Genomic DNA, 18046 nt, shown 5'->3' on the forward strand with positions numbered 1-18046 from the left:
AGAATATTCCAAATCAATTTAACAAGAAATCCAACCACCCATTTACAAAATTAATTCTACACACAATTAAAATTCACTTCCTCGTGGGATCGACACTCGTCACCATTAGTCTATTCTACAATAGATTCATGCACTTGCGAGTTCAATAAAATTTGCATAACACTCCACTAGTTTCTCCGGCTTTGGTAGGAGGAGGTGGTAGAGTCCTTAAGGGGGGACTTGCTCCACGATGTTCACCCGTGTCGCAGTAGGAGCATCTTTATTCTGGTCCCACTTAGCAGCATGAGGTCGATGACGTTTCCGATTTAGAGCCCCAATCACAACATCCTCCATCTTAAGGTCAGTGGACACCAAACGAGATTTGAACAAGTTGTAAGTAGATAGCAACTCTCGGCTCGAACAGGAATTGGCTAACATAGCCTCGATCCGTTTGAGTGGCTCAGGTTTAAGCTTGTAGTGCACACCCTAAGAACGTGCAGTTCGAGCAAATATTGGGTTAGAGATAAATCAACAAAATGAGAACAACTAGGGATACAAGACATCTAAAGCGAGCAAGCAACTTGGGACCACGAAACAAGGTGGGACGCGATAGTTCTTCCCGTCAATCTGTGCAACTTGACCCTAGGGACCCCCAGCGAAAAAGAATTTTTTCTTCTAATTCCCACCACCACCAGTTGGAAGATCAGTTATGGGTTTCCTGGTCTTGGTACTTGACATGAAGTAGTACCAGCCGACATCTTTAGAGTTGCTCTTTAGCTGGTACAGGTGCTTTACCTCATCAACTGTGGGCTTGCTCTGGTAGCATCTGTCCCATAATATGAACAGACCAGAAAGTACCCTCCACCCGTTGGGGTTAAGTTGACCAGGAGTTAAGTTCAACCCACTAAGCATTCGGGCAAAATAGGGTTGTAGGGGGCACTTCATCCCGAACTTAAAACTTTTCAGAAACAGAGTAACGTATCCCCTAGGAGGTTGGCTGTGAGTATCCTTTTTTCCTGGGATCCTAAGGGGTATATAATCAGGAATGTCATACCTAGCCCGGAGGTCATCGAGGTCGTCTATTGTGGTCGTGCACGTGAGGAAGTCAATAGCGTAATGCTTCGATAAAGCCCTACCTCCTACTTTGCTCTTCCTATCTGGTCGCGACGTTCCTGGTGAGGACATTTCATCAGAATCTTCTCCATAGTCCTTACTCAAGGTGTCTTCCGAACTAGAAGATCCCTCATCGCCGCTGTTGCTGGTTGAGGAGGCTATTTGGGGAGACATCCTCATAGCACTTGTCCCAACACTAGATCTAATGGGTTCTAAAGGGATCCCAGGGTTAAAGGCAGGATCGGCGAGTAGACTAGGAAAGAAGTCTAACTCGTCTTCATTAATCTCAATTACTTTCTCCTTACCTTTTGACATTTCCTAAACTATGACCAGAGCAATATCACCGAACGCTACCCAAGCAAAACAGAGAGAAAATGAATTTTCTATAACTATCCAAGACCAAGGAAATAGAAATAATACCTGCAATTATGGCCCAGCCGAATAAAGACAAGGACGATAGCTTTTACGCCGATGGAGAGGAATGACTCAGTCGCCGGAGAGGTAGAAGAGGGTAAAAGACGAGTTTCCCTTTTGGGGTTTTGGGTTCCCTAATGAGGAATAAACTCTTGGGCTGTCGGTATTTAACGGCACGAATTTTAAGGGTTTCATAACCATCGGTTTGAAATTCAAATGGAGGGATAGATTTTTGCCATATCACCTCGCCCGTAATTAAATGAGACACGACTCCTCGAAGCCTTTTCCTATCCTGCGTGAGCAGGGACTGTTGAATTTCTACTGTCGGTCCACTACGTTACCCAACACCAGAAACTAGGGGACCGGTGTTTAGGGGATATACTTCGACAAGACCAGCCATGATGAGCAGACATCTGGTAGCAGGATTCCACGAATAAGAATATTCTACAGAAGTCTGGTAGCAGGTAAACACGAACATGAATGTTCTGCCCGTTCACGAATGCACCCTCCACGGGGCCACAGCGGGAGCCAGCCTCCTACCAATAGCATAAGGCCATTCCTGTTAGAGGTTGAGGTAGGGAGACCCAGTCAATGACGGTTGGTGAGACATGCACTCCTGCCCGAGAATCAAGGCATGAAGTCCATTCAGCCACAACTACGATAATGGAGTATCCACTTCCGAGAGTTGGGGAGGTGATGGACGTGGATTGTAGGAAGGCTCAGATTCAAGGGAAGCCTATAAAAAGGTAACCAACGAAGGTAAAAGGGTTAGTGGCCGTATCTCCCAAGAAGACGAAACCTACGTTTCTGGCTTGAGCGTCGGAGGGTTTACGCTGGGAAAACACCCGGCGTGCTATGACATGTTTCTGTGTACGCAGGAGTCTGTAGAGAGGAGGTTTTACGAGGAGAGATCCCAGTCGTGGACGAGTTAGTTGAGGAGAGATCCTAGTCGTGGACGAGTAGAAAACCAGAATCTCGCATCAACAGGCTGGAGGAAGAAGGAATTCTAATATGAATGCAACTTGTTCAAGCAAATCATATTTCCCATCTTGGGTATATGACCAATTAAATAAGGGAGGTGATTTAGAGCTTCGAAATGTGACTGAAATCGAGTCCATGATTGCAAGGAAACTGTGTATAATTGGTTTATGGTGTATTCAGGTGAAGCAGGCTGATCGCTCCTCCATGACAAAAGTTTTGGAAATGTTAGAAGGGAGAATCGATGATTTGCAAATGCCTCCGAAATATTTCTTCTCTTTTTCTTGACATGTCTCCGGAAGAGAGATTGAATCAGATTCTTCAACAGAGTTGTTAGTGTCTGAATCGATTGAATGTTCTTTCAATGATAGTTATGCTTAGTTTTGGCAATAATACGTGAAAAAAAGAAATAAATTGTCCTCGCACTACCAGAGCTTCTATAACATTATGTTGAAAAATTCCAGTACGATTCATTGTTTGATGTTAATATTCCAATATTGCTCGTATCGACCAGAATGTGATGTAGGTTTGTCACGTGATCATGTACATTCATCAACCTTTTGCAACGCTGCTTGCTGCATATCTGGTTGAGCGGGAGTATGCTTTGAACTCTCTGCTCCTGGTCAACTTAATTTAAAGTACAATTACCAAAGTATATGGGAGACACCTAGCTATCACCACACATCCACTTTTGCTTAATAGCTAATAATTCAATCCCACAACAGTGATGAATTAAAAGACACATAGTTCCCATCAATCCTAAACTCACCATTAGTCTCACACTGATATATCATGGTAAGCGGAGGGTAGTTGCTAAGAATTACTCATTTTCTAAAGAAAATTACTTGCTGATCTTAAAAACATAATTTTCTCATTTCTTTACCTACAAATTATTTTCACAACTCTCACTAGAATCTATATCACAAACAAGTCTCATCCTATTCCTCCATGCATCTGATATTGGCAGATATTGAAGTTAACGAGTCTCTTTGGGGCTACCATTGACTTAGAAAAAGGAGAAAATAAAGAAGGAAAGAACAGAAGAAATAAAAAGAAACCCATTTTCCTACCTTTTTCCATGACAAACTGACAATCAAACTCTCCTCTCCCTTACTCCAAAAGCATAACTCAAACTCTGCTCTAACTAAACTCTGCTATCCTTTTCCCTCAATATCCCTCGTGATGAGTTTAATAATCCTCTTCCTCTTCTTACTTTACACATGTAAATTAGCCAAAGCTTCTGCAAAAGACAACAAGACAGATAAATATGAATTCTGTCAACCAACAAGATGCAGTAATAAGAGCCCAAGGATCAGATATCCCTTCAGACTCAAAGCTCAACCAACATCTTGTGTCCTTAAAGGGTTTGAATTGTCATGCTTAAGTGACAAAACAATCTTGCATCTTCATTCCTCTGGTGATTATTGTGTCCATGAAATTTCTTATCTGGACAGCAGTATTACCATTACAGATGTGAATGAGGCGACATGCTCGTTTCAAAGTCTTATCTCTTTCAACCTCACAAACTCCAAATTCTTTTTTCTTCACTCTAATGAAAGTTACGCTTTATATAACTGCACTGAGACGGCTTCCCCAAGATGGACTTCGTATGGATCAATTGGACCGATCAATTGCCTTAGCAATGAAAACAATCTTGTCTATACCATAAATAGCGAATCTTCAGTGGAGGATATGCCTCCATCTTGTAGAAAATCTGGAACAGTTGAGATTCCTGGTGGATTACCTCTGCAGGATATTGCAACGACAGCGAGGGCAAGACCAGTAGTCTTAGGATGGGCAGCTCTTGATGGATGCTACGACTGCGAAAATTTAGGGAATTATTGTGGGTTCAACACTGCAAGCAATTCGACCATCTGCGTTGCCGTTAAACACCAAAAAACATAAGTAACCATATATTTTCTCAGTCACCTCTCTCTACTGTGCTTGAAAGTGAAAGCATCATCTCTATTTAGCTAACAATAAAAATAATAAGTTGAATTTATTATCATTGTTACATATACCGGAAAAGTAATCAGAGCAGTGTAAACGAAAAAAAAATAATAATTAGGCTTTGCACTATTTTTTCAATTGCAAAAGTGTAATTACAATTGGAAGTTAAAAATTAAAGAAGCCATCTATATTAATAGGGGTGGGCACTTGGCAAAGGTTAGATTTAGTTGAATTTCGATGGTGAGTTTTTCAAAAAATTAACAATTTGAACTGAACTGAAAATCCAATCAATTTGGTTCGATTTAGTTAGGCTTTTTTTTTCCATTTGAGCTGTAATTTCTTTTGCCTTTTCCTACTTTTTTTATTTTTTATTTTCTCTCATATAAATCAATGATTTTTTTTTTAAACTGATGATTCGTTCTTTTGGCAGCAAATATAATTTTACCCACCCCTAATCTATATGGCAAATATCATTGCTATTAAAGGCTGCTTCCAGTATTAGTGCCAGTTGTAGATTGGTTAATAAAATGTTGCTAGCCAGGCTGATTTGACTGTTTGAAGAAAAACTGACACTACTCAAGACCAGATAGATAGTACTAATTTTCTCTATCTCGTCAATTTAATCTTGAATCTTTATATTACAATTAATTTTCGTAAATGGTGAGAGATTGGTTAAACTCACAAAGCCTGATAAAAGTTTTATCTATTATATTTTCTTGCGTACTCAATGAATACAAATTAAGAAGAATTATTATACTAATACTTTTTCTCTATGATTGAGTTCGTGATGGAAAATTTATTGAGAAAAATTTTTTGTTCAATTAAGTAAGCCTCAATATTCACATGAAATAAGAGATGAGGGGAAAAAATCATTTTATGAATGCAAAAAGGGAAAAAAAATACATAAAGACATAGATTTCTAATTGTGATAATTGAACAACCAAGTGTACTTTATAATAACTACTAATATAACGTTAAAACAAAAACAAATGTAACAAATAAAATTATCATATATGTTGATGCTGAAATCTGGTCGCCTTTTGACCGACCAGATTGGTTCACCAACGCTTGTATTGACAAAGGAAAAGAGGTTGCACTCCACCAGCTTCAGTAATTGCCCGAGCTCCTGGGACCCAAACCACTCTTCTTCTTCTTTCCAAGCATGTGTTCACAGAAACAAATCAGAGATGCCGGAGGGTTTTCCGGCATAAACCCTCCAATGCTTAAGTCAATACAAGGTGTTTACAAGAAAACTGTATGATTTAAGTTGTACAGATTAGTTGCAATATTCTCAATATGAAATGTATTAAGGATTCGTATATAAGAATTTCTGATATTAATTTGGCAGAGTTTCCCCTCTTCTCTCAATTTTTGTGTCCCCTTTTCCATCGATTTCCCAGCCTTTTATAGGCAATCATCCCACGTTCTCAGAGTACTCCTCATACCCCTTTTCTTCAGGTGATCATGGAGCTTAATGGGCCTTCAACTGAACGAGTGTAGGTGAACGTGGGGCGTCGTGTTTTCTCTGCGGTTTGGGTCATGGCAGAATTGTTGGATATTTGTGAGATCATGTCCTTTCTTCTAGGTGACAAGTACCTAGTCGGTGTGAACTTCTAGTCGGCTCGTGCTATACAAAAAGTACATTACCAGGAATCTGCTCGTTACATTCAGTTGGGGGATTCGCCCCTAGGTAAGGAATGAGGAGATATCTGAGCTGGTAACTTTCATTACTCAACAATATATTTATAAATCAAACCATGTTCTATTTTCCCATTGAAAAAAAAACAATTATTGTCTTCGAGTTTGTGGTGAGAAATTAAAGTAGCGAGCGAAAGATGTTGATTGGATTGTTGCATGCATGGAAATTGTTACAAAAGTTTTGTCTCAATCTGAAGGTTTACTAAGAAATTTCAGGTCAAGCTAGGGTCATCATCACTGGCGCAAACTTGCAATCAAAACGTTTACTAAGAGTTGACTGACTTGTAAGTTGGGGCAGATTTACCTTAGGACCAGCGGGAACTTAATAATTAATTTAGTTTATTTAAAATTTTCAATAAATTTTTCTCAAGTCCTACTAATATATAGTAAAACCCACAATATATAGTTATATTTAAATTTTTACGCTCCAGATTTTTTAATTTGAATAAAAGAGATGGGCTTTGCAAACTAAAATCAAGTCCATAAATATTAATATTAATTTAATTTTTAGACGGCTCACAAACTCATTAATAATTTTTTATTAATCTTATCTTTTCCAATTCCACCACCACACCTATAAAAAATCCTTTGACATATTTTATTTTAGTTGTTTATATAGAAAAAAACTTATTTAATAATATTGGTAATAAAGTTGTAATCCAATGTATCAATGTATAAAAACTCCTAAAGGATAATTGTAAACATATGCTGAAGTATTATAAATGTTTCAAATTTATATCTTTATTACTTTTTATTTTTTTTATATTGTCGTTGAATAAGCCCGCAGTCAATTAATATACTGTCTCTCCTCCTACTTGTAAGAGTGTCCGAAATCCCCCATTGCATGAATGCTACGAGTCTTGCACTCAACAAATAACATTAATATGTTCTTTTAAACCTTTTTAATTTCCCCATCTTTGTTGATTTTTTTAAGAATAAGATAATACTATTTTTGAACAATTAATTATTGCTAAATCATTTTCAGCTAGTTGAATGTTATAATAAATTTGCTATTTTAACGTGGTCGTTGTTAAGTAATGATGTAAATACGTATCCAAAACTTTGAAAATCTAGCCTTTTGTTTAATTTATTGAAATTCATTGTATCTTGGGATTGCATTAACAATGAATGGGGAAGAATCATCAATTCTCTCAACTCTTCTGTTTTGTCTATTGATCTATCTATTCACCACTGAAACTGAAGCAAGAAAAGCACTTCAACAAACATGTTCTTCGTCTTGTGGCTATATAAAAAACATAAGCTACCATTTTTGCCTAAAGGGAGATCCATCGGGATGCGGTTATCCTAAGTTCGAACTGTCTTGCCAGAGCAACCAAACCATCCTAGAATTTTTCAATTCTGCAAAGTACTACGTAAAGAGAATTTTATGACGAAAGCAAAATTAGTGTTGCCGATGCTTACTTAGCCAACGGAAGCTGCGGCCTTTCATACACATATTTTCCCAGAGAAAGCTTGCTCTTCTGTTACGATGGTTGCTATTTTGTTGATACCGATCGGGTTTATGCACTTGATTATAATAAATACCTATAGGCCTATTTCGTGAATTGCTTGTGGGATCTCATTGATCAGGCTTTTGTAAAAGTTCCGTGTTTGAGTGGAGGAAATCAGTCAAATGTTTATGTTAATTAGTTCAGGTCGGATCGGGTCGGATCGATTCTTGTCTAACCTGAACAACCTGAAACTCGATTGGGTTGACCTGAACTCGATTTTGCCCACCCCTATTAATTACCATGGCTTTTATGTATCAGATTTTTCAGAGTCATCCTCATTCGTTTCAATGGTTCATGTACATAATGGGAATGTAGAAAACACTTTTTATGAAGCCCTCCGAGAATTGCTAGAGACATGATTCGATCTTAGATGGTCAGTTGGATACAGAAATTGTTCGGCAGTTGGTAGAGGATGCATTAGTACTGTTAGAGCGGGATATTTTTATTGCTTCGATTGTAGCTCAATTACTAATCGTAAGCTTATGCTAATACGTGCATACAAATAAATAGAGACCTTTTATTTATTATTTTCAATTTTAATCTTTTACGTATTTAAGAATTTGCGAACCATCTCTAAAAGAGTATGTTTACCGGTATGACCCTTAATCTCTTTTTCTTTTGAACTTCTGCAGTCTTTGCTGCATGCTATGTCGCACAAGGAGTATTCGAAAAATTTAGTTGCTACCAGGAACTTTTGACACGTAATAAGCCTATTGTTGCGGACTGCTTAGGATGCTAGCCCAATTGTCAACAATTTCGGGCTAAAGAGCCCAAGACAAAGCCAAGAGTGCTAGCTTAGCCCGATTTCGAAAAATTCTAGGCAACTCTAACACATTTGAGCTTGTACATATCTAGAATTCTCTACACATTTCTAACACATGTAAATATCTGGAATTCTAGGCAACTTGGTAGAATTCTCTAGAATTGTAGAGCATGGGAAGCCTCCCCTATAAATAGGGCATGACATTTAGCATTTGAGTAACAAGCTTAGAACAAGCAACTCAAGCACTCTTGTAAGCTCTCATGTAATCTCTCTTGTGAGTAACACAAATCTCTTCATTCGGCTTCATTTCTCTTTTCTCTCTAGCTCTTTGAAAACCTTTAGGTTTAGCTAGTCGAGAAGTTAAATGTTTACTTAGCAACATTAGGCAAAGGTTGTCTAAGTGCCGTATGGGTTCGTTGCGCAAAATACTAATTCCGTGACAAGTGGTATCAGAGTTAAGGTTTGTACCCACGCAAGTTAGCTCACGAGCAATGGCTAACCCTCCAAACCCAGTGCAAGAGGGCGATGTTGGTGTGGATGTTCCACCAGAACCAAGCTGCGGCTGTAAGGGAGATCCCAAGGTAAACACAGCAAGTCCAAGGCCCCATTCGTGGATGCGTTGGAGCCTCGTGTAGCCACTCTCGAAACTACCTTGTCCATTGCTCAGGACAACCTTGAGGGATTAGAGGAAAGAGTGGACGGTCTTGAAAGAGAATACGCCGAGTTCATTGTGGCAACAAAATCCCTCATCCAAGAGCAAGCGAACAATCTCCAAGGTGAGTTTCGAATTTCCATGATAAGTTGCTAAAACCTCGTAGCTTTATTTAGGAGGAACTACACTCAACGATTGGGCTAAGACCGAGCTTGTTAGGCGTGGCGTTCAAACACTCAACGATGCCATCGCCCTTGCGGAATCGTTCACCAAATATTTCCACCCAATCTAAAGACAAAAAGGCCAACCAAGGCAAATGCGGGGGAGAGAGTCCTAAGGACAAGGGCAACAACCGCAAAGATTGGGGGGCAGAAAAAGCCTCTTAGCAACAAGAGCGGGCCAGGCAAATCAGAGAACAAGAAGGAGCCACCAAAGCCTCGCAGCCTATGCTTCATATGTAATAACCCTTATTGGGTATGTGACTGTTTGGAAAAGAAGTCGTTCAATGCTCTTGCTGCCCAACTCAAGAGCAAACCCACTATGTCTACGGAAGAACCCCAACTCAGCATGGGTTATCTCTAATGTCTTGGTGCACTTAATCGCCAACAGCCCACATTCGCTAAGAAATGGCTCATGTATGTGAGCATAACGATAAACGGTCAGTCCGTTCGTGAGCTGCTAGATGAGACAAAAACTTAAGCCTCAAGACCACTAAGGAATAAGGCACGATGAAGGCTGTGAACTCACCCGCCAAGTCCATTGCGGGAATCACACAAGGCGTGCACTTAACACTTGGGACATGGAGCGAAAAGCTTGACTTCTCCATCGTTCCCATGGATGACTTCAATATGGTCTTCGGCATGGAATTCTTCGATCAAGTCCATGCCTTCCTATTGCCCGCTACGAGCTCCCTAAGCATCCTCGACGGGAATAAGGCATGCATGGTTCTCACAAAACGTGGTAAGTCTGATGACCCAACACTCTCCACTATGTAATTCAAAAGGGCTTTCAAGAAGGACCCAAGTTTTTTGGTCTCCATTCGGGAACTGAATGAGGAGTGAGATTACAAAAAATCACCAAGTTAAGTCTCTCAGGGAATACAAGCCATCCTCAATGAGTTCAAGGACGTGATGCCTCCTAAACTTCTGAAGAAGCTCCCACCTCGACAAGAAGTAGATCATGCGATCGAACTGGAACAAGGCGCGAAGCCACCAGCCTTGGCGTCCTACTGCATGGCGCCACTCAAACTTGAAGAGTTGCGGAGACAACTCAAGGATTTGCTAGACGCGGGCTACATTCTCCCCGCAAAGGCTCCATTCGGTGCACTGGTCCTCTTCTAAAAGAAAAAAGACAGATCGTTGTGGATGTGCATCGATTATAGAGCGCTCAACAAGACCACCATCAAGAACAAATATACGATTCCCTTGATCACGGACTTGTTCGACCAGCTTGGCAAAGCGCAGTACTTCACCAAACTCAACTTGCGCTCCAGGTACTATCAAGTTCACATCGCCAATGGAGATGAATCGAAGATAGCATGCACAACAGGGTACGGGTCTTTCGAATTCCTTGTTATGCCTTTTGGGCTTACTAATGCACCCACCACATTTTGCACACTAATGAACAAGGTACTCCAATGAAACGACTCGCCCCGAACCTCAGGGTGAAACTATCTAACCTCACCCAAACTGGATTGATAATAATCTAATTAGTAAGGATTCTGGCGAAAATTCAGCAGAATCTCTTATATATATATAACAACACTCCCAATCTACAAATATGTAAGACAAACACTCCCAATATAATTCAATATACAACAAACTCCAGTGATCAACATCCTCAACCAAAATGCTGAATTTTATATCTCCAGAGTATCAAAAGATAATATTATAACTAAAATTAATATCTCAATTTATTCTTAATCCCAAAAGAATAATATAACAAAATTATACAATCCCAACAAGACGAGATAACTAAGATGTCCTAACAAAAACATCTATATCTTCTAACACCATCACGTGGCCAAGACTCAAAATATATTTACAGTCGCTGGGTCAATCTGGTGTACCTGCAATTTCCTGGTGAGGGGGGGAAAATATAATAAAAATGGGGTGAGTATAAAACTCAGTGAGATAAGTGATTGGATAGTAGTTTTTGAAAATTAATTCTTACTTTAAAAGAAATAATTATATCATTTCCAAACACGATTTCATCAAACCATATGCAAGAAACCAGTAGTAAATCATTTAACATTTAAATCAGATTACTAACCATGGAAATCATAGCACAATATCATATAGAATATACAAATATGAAAATCATCACAAAAAAAGTACCCAGGGGAATAATCTCGTCATATCCGGACCTCAACGGACGGGCAATAACGTACTATCTAGGTACCGTCACGCCCCGAAGCTACACGGATAGAAAGAGAAATACCATCTTATATCTCATCATATTTGTGTACGTATAATCTAGTCCCCAAAGGACAAAAGCGCCCAAGCACACGGCCCAAAGCCTCAGACGGGCCCCAAAGGCTTGTATCTCATTCGTATCATCTGTATCTCAATATATATCTGTATCTTATAGAAGTATCTATGTAATTATCATACCACATGTATATGCCCCCAAAAGGCAAAAGCGTCCAAACACACGGCCCAAAGCCTCTATGTGTGTTCAGACGGGCCTTAAAAGCCTCTCATCTCATATCATCTATATCACTGTATCTGGAAGGGAAGGGTATTGTCTACTGATTTAAAAAATAGTCATTATACTCATATTCACATACCTTTTGAACCATACCTTAAATCATATCACATTTGAATCCATTTTTCTTATCTTTAAAATACTATCATGCTTATTCAAAGCCGATACGTAAAATCATTAACCAAACATTTTAATAAAATACCAATGCGTAAATAAAATCTATTTCGAGGGAATCATTAAATCAGAACATTTAAAATACTTATTTCGTAAACATGCTTTATTATCATAATTAACTACTAAAATAGGTTTTGTATATTCTACTCACAGTGACGGTGTTCACGCTCGATTATCGTCCACGTCCGCAAACTGGTTCTCGCTCGCGGATCCTCCTAAATCAAGGAAATAACATAATTATTTTCCGTAAATCAGAATTAGGACTAAATATATGCAATAAACTCGAAACGAACATCTATCCATAATTTACAACTCCCATGACGATAAAATTACTAAAATGCTCTCGAGTCATAAATCATTAAAATACTCTGAAATCGTAAATTACTGAATTACCCTCGGAATCGTAATTACACCAAATCCTCAATTCTAGGAATTACTAAAATATCCACAAGCTCAGAAATTATAAAATTGCCCTCAGTGTAAAATTATCGAAATGCCCTTGCCGGTCAACAGTCACTGGAATTTAGTCAACGCTGGCCGGGAAGCTCGGGTCTAAAAGTTTTGGCCACACTGAGTCCAACGGTGGCGGTGGCGACCTCCCACGTACGGCAATGGCTCCGGATCGAGCTCCCAAAGCCGTAAGTCCTTCAATGGCCAATCAACGGTAAGACGATGTCCCTGGCGACAGTGGATGGTCAGAAATGGCAGAGGGTAGGGTGAGGAACAAAACCTACCCGGTTGTGTCACCAAAAACTGGTGGAATCGATGGCGACAAAAATGAGCAAAACCGTGGGTTTTCAAGCTTCAATCGCATTGCGTTCCGATTGGTTTTCGGTGGCGAGGATGGCAGGAGAACGATGGCCGATCTTCAAGCTTTAGATTGGTACCAAGCTTGACTAGAACGGTGGCCGGAAATGGAAGTTATAACTAGGTCAAGGTCCCGGGTTCCAGGTTTGGTTTTCGGGTCTGTAGTTGGGTCGGTTTGGCAGCTTCTCTCACACTCTCTCACACGTGTGTCTCTGTTTTCTAGCTTCCTCTTTTGCTTTTACTTATAAAATCCTTAACCGCCTCATTTTCATTAATTTATTTTCACATATGTTTCATCTAACCATTTCTCAACCACTTTGTGGTCGTGTACTTGGACGATATCGTGGTGTATAACACCACGCTCGAGGAACATGCCCAATATTTGTGACAAGTCCTCCAAGTACTTTGAGACAACGAGTTATTCCTCAAAATGGAAAAGTGCTCATTTGCCCAACAAGAAGTGGAGTTCCTTGGTCACAAGATTGTGGGCGGAAAACTTATGATGGAAAATGCCAAGGTGAAGGCCATCCTCGAATAGGAACTTTCCTCAAAAGTGCCCGAGTTTCGTTCATTCCTTAGGTTGGTAAACTACTACCGACGTGTAATATCCTAAATCTTCAATAGTTTTGATGATGTCTGAAACGTCAATTATTTTTAATAGTTTTTGAAGGAATTATGCTATGAAATTTTTATCAACGAACTTTCAATGTGTCAGCATATGGTCTATAAAATTTGAGAGTTTTCGATTGAGGGAATAATTTATTAAAAATGTAATATCCCAAATCCTAGTATAAATAGAGCAAGATGTCTTTTCCATTATGAGAGAGGAAGAATGAGAAATCGGCTAGGAAAAAAAATGAAAATAAAAAGAGAGAGAGATAAAGATAAAAGAGAAAAAAGAAAAGAAAAAGAGAAGAAGAAAGTCTTCTTCTTCTTCTTTGTTCTGCCATGACAACACATGAGATCAAATTGCATAATTTGAATTGGGTATTTTTTAGAGAAGATTTTGATTTGGAGGTATGTTTTAATTCTTGGTTTTTATTAATTCGTTATGGAGAAACATGATTGCAATAAAAGTAGAAACTTAAGATTTTACAGAAATATGCTGACAGTGAATTATTATGAAAATCTTAGTAATTTGTAAAACTTTATTTTGATTTGGATTTTTTGATATGTTAAACTAGACATCGTCTAGAATGTTTTGAAACTTGTTTCAAGTTAATCGGATAAGATTTCAATTAGTTACGATTTTTCAAATTCAAGTCTGAAAACTTGGAAATTTCTGATTTCAGAGAAGAACATGAATTGCTATTTATTTTTACCATAGCTAGACATCTTAAAAAATTATGAAAATTGGACCAGTGATTTTTATATATGTCTAGTATGATTCTGTAAATTTTAATGATTTCATGATAAAGCAATAAATGTTTTTGTATTTTTAAAGCAAGTGTGTTCAAAACAAAAAATTGTTTGACAGTATTGATGATGTCTGAAACGTCAATTATTTTCAATAGGTTTTGAAGGAATTATGCTATGAAATTTTTATCAATGTACTTTCAATGTGTCAGCATATGGTCTGTAAAATTTGAGAGTTCTTTATTAAGGGAATAATTTATTAAAAATCAGAGAATATAGATTGTTCTGTTTTGAGGGCCGATTTTTTAGAACATTGAGCTTGAGCTTAGGAGATGTTTAAATTGAGATATTTAAGGACATTAGAGTTTATGATTGAGACTCGATTATATCTTATGAGAAATTTATTGATGATTTTAGATTGATGATATCAGTACGCATGTGTTACATGAGAATGTGAATTTATATGTCTCTGCCCATATGTTTATGTGATGTGTTGTTATGTATTGAGCGTGATTTTGTACATGAGCATATGTATGTGTGATGATTTATTGGCATGAGCACGAAAATGCATTAAGTTTTCTATTAATGAAAAAGTGGATTTTAGCAAATGAAATTTCGGTTTTATGAGATTTTGCATTGGGGGCCATCTCTTGAAGTTGTGTGGGGGCCTCCTCTTGAGACTATGCGGGGGCCACCTCTTGAGGGCCAAAGCACCACAAAGTGCCACGCATGGTCCAAAGTGCCATGCATAACACAAAGTGTCACATTGTAGGATACATATTTTATTGAAAGGAAATGTGAAAGTTTGAAAGGAACAGAAAAAGATTTTGATGAATTTGTTTCACAGTATTTCCAAAAGATCATAGCATATCATCTATTGCATTATGTATAAGTATGTATGTATTTTCGTATAAGAAAAACTAGTTTGCTTACTAGGTCTTGTACTCATTATAGTTTATTGTGATTCAGTTTTCAGAAGTCAGGATTGATTCGTGATGAGTGAAAAGATGGATTTGAATTGAGGATGGTAGATGATTTTGCTAAATTTTTAAGTTATTCTGGTGACTTTTGTATCTGAGGCTCGAATTTTATCGGTTGTAAAGAGTTATTTAAATGCATATGTGAGTTGTAGTCAGATTTGCCTTCGGAGTTCGGGCTGGGGCATTACAAATGCTTCATCAAGGGCTACTTAGCCAAGGCGGCACCCTTGACTTATTTTCTTAAGAAAAATCGAACGTGGTATTGGTCTGAAGAGTGCCAACGCGCATTTGAGGAGTTGAAAAGAGCAATTTCAGAGGAGCCTGTCATTGCTCTTCCAAACCACATTAAGCCATTGGAAGTGCAAAAAGGCCACCTCATAGCGTTCAAGAGTCGAAAGCTAAATGATACGAAACGCCACTACACGGTGCAAGAAAATGAGATGACTGCAATTATACATTGCTTGCAATTATGGCGACACTACTTGCTAGGCTCTCACTTCACGATCATGACGAACAACGTAACGACGAACTACTTTCAAACACAAAAGAAGTTGAGTCTGAAGCAAGCAAGGTGGCAAGACTTTCTTGCAGAATTTGACTATCGGCTCAAGTACAAACCGAGCAAAGCCAATATCGTTGCGGATGCTCTAAGCCGCAAGGCAGAATTGACAACACTTAACATGAGCCAACCGAAGTCCGACCTTATCTCACACATTAAGGAAGGGCTCCAATAAGACACGTTAGCAAAAGACTTGCTGGAGAAGGTACTTGAAGGTAAGACAATGTGATTTTGGCAAGAGGAATACATCTTCTTCACTAAGGGAGATCGGCTGTTCGTGCCAAAATGGGGAAATTTACGGAAAGAAGTCATCAAGGAATGCCATGACTCCAAGTGGGTTGGTCATCAAGGAATTAAGCATACCATCACATTAGTCCAAGCCTCGTATTTCTGGTCGCACATGAGGGATGACATCGAGGCATATGTGCGAACTTTTTTTGTGTTCCAATAAGACAAGGTGGATCATCAACTCTTAGCAGGATTATTGGAGCTACTACCACTTGCAACAAGGCCATAAGAAAGTGTCTCCATAGATTTCATCACATCACTTCGAATTTAGGTAGCATCATAGTCGTTATCGACCGTTACAGCAAGTACGCAACTTTCATTACTGCACCAGCCGATTGCAAAGTTGTTGAGGTAGCCCACTTATTCGTCAAGTACATTGTAAAACTTTGGGGAGTTCCGAAGAGCATTGTGAGCGACCGAGACCCTCGGTTCACTGGGCATTTTTGGACGAAGCTCTTCAAGATGTTGGGGACCGATCTTAAGTTCTCAACAAGCTTCCACCCACAAATGGATGAGTAGACTGAGCGCATCAATGGCCTCCTCGAGATGTATTTGAGGCATTATGTGAGCGCTCATCAGCGGGATTGGGTGAAGCTACTCGACATCACCCAATTTTCTTATAACTTGCAACGAAGTGAGGTTATGGACAAGAGTCCATTCGAAATCATCGTGGGATTCTAGCCCATGACCCCCAATGCCATAACCTCAACTTACGAAGGAAAAAGCCTCGCAACACACAAGCTCATCCGCGAATGGCACAAGGAAGCAGACATCACGCGGGCCTACCTCGACAAAGCCGTGAGCAAAATAAAAAAGTGGGCAGATACAACGAAACGACATGTTGAGTACAAGGAAAGTAATCAAGTCATGATCAAGCTCCTACCTTAACAATTCAAGACGTTGCGAAAAGTTCACAAGGGATTAGTGAGGCGCTACGAGGGACCCTTTCAACTTGGTGAAGTAGAAAAATCTCCCCAAGAACGAAGCCACTTGGGAACGTGAAGATGATTTGTGGCAATTCACTGAGCACATCTAAAACTTCAAGCACGAGAGCACGACGAGGACACCGCGAGCTTATGACGACAAGATGTTGCATTGTAATCTCTCTTGTGAGTAATACAAATCTCTTCATTCGGCTCCATTGTTCTCTTCTCTCTTGCTCTTCAAAAACCTTTAGACTTAACTAGTCGAGAAGTTCAAGGCTTACTTAGCAACATTCGGCAAAGGTTGTCTAAGTGCCGCACGGGTTCGTTGCGCAAAACACTCATCCCGTGACATTATGCTTACATATTTTAGATTTTACGATTGTCTTTTTTGGTGTTAAATTGATGGCATCATGTGATTTGTTTATTTATTTTCCAATATTGTGCTTAATAACTTTTTCTGAATTATCTCTCGTGAGTATAAATGTATAAAGCCTAATCATTTTTCCTCGGCTTTCAGTTTCCTACAAACTCTCGCAGCTTGACGACGGCCTCGAATTGTTACTGTTAGGTATAATTTCTTGGCTGGAATTGTTGTTCTTGTTATTTTGAGTTTAGCTACTTACCTAGAATTAAACTTTCTTGTTTGTAAACGGCGCATTCATGTATCTTACAATTACTAAGTTCATCATTGGTTCAGCAGTTTTACTTGTGTTCCTTATCCACAAATACAGAACGACATTGAAAACAATTGATAATATTGAGAAATTTCTGCGTAACCAGCAATTATGGATGCCTAAAAGGTACTCTTACCCTGAGACAATTGCCATGACAAACCACTTCACTCATAAATTAGGCTAAGGTGGCTTTGGTTCAGTTTATAAGGGACAACTTCATATTGGTCGCTTGATTGCTGGTAAGATGCTAGAGAACTCCAAGTTCAGTGCGGAGGAATTCATCAATGAAGTTTCAACAATAGGTAGAATTCACTACGTTAATGTGGTCCACTTATTGGGGTTCTGTTATGAGGGATCCAAACGTGCACTTTTCTACGAGTATATGCCTAGTGGATCACTCGATAGGCATATCTTTTCCAAGGAAAGTAAATGCCAAACTTTTAGGCTATGTTTGGTTTGAAGAAAGGGAGGAGAGGAAAAAAGTGGAATGGAAAGGAAGGAAGAAGAAAATATTGGAG

General features: G+C 39.0%; 1 protein-coding gene and 1 pseudogene across 1 annotated transcript; one reads left to right on the forward strand and one right to left on the reverse strand.

Annotated features, from left to right (window-relative positions):
* Positions 1-207: 207 nt before the first annotated feature.
* LOC112101034 lies at positions 208-1407 on the reverse strand. The gene is made up of 2 exons (XM_024190930.1): positions 775-1407; positions 208-465 (listed from the first exon to the last, which is right to left on the reverse strand). The coding sequence occupies exons 1-2, from the start codon at positions 1405-1407 to the stop codon at positions 208-210; spliced, it is 891 nt and encodes a 296-aa protein (XP_024046698.1).
* Positions 1408-7256: 5849 nt separating this feature from the next.
* On the forward strand, positions 7257-17988 carry LOC112101035 (annotated as a pseudogene).
* The last annotated feature ends 58 nt before the right edge of the window (positions 17989-18046 follow it).

Source organism: Citrus clementina, unplaced genomic scaffold (genome assembly GCF_000493195.1).
Source record: "Citrus clementina cultivar Clemenules unplaced genomic scaffold, Citrus_clementina_v1.0 scaffold_2, whole genome shotgun sequence".
NCBI lineage: Eukaryota > Viridiplantae > Streptophyta > Magnoliopsida > Sapindales > Rutaceae > Citrus > Citrus x clementina.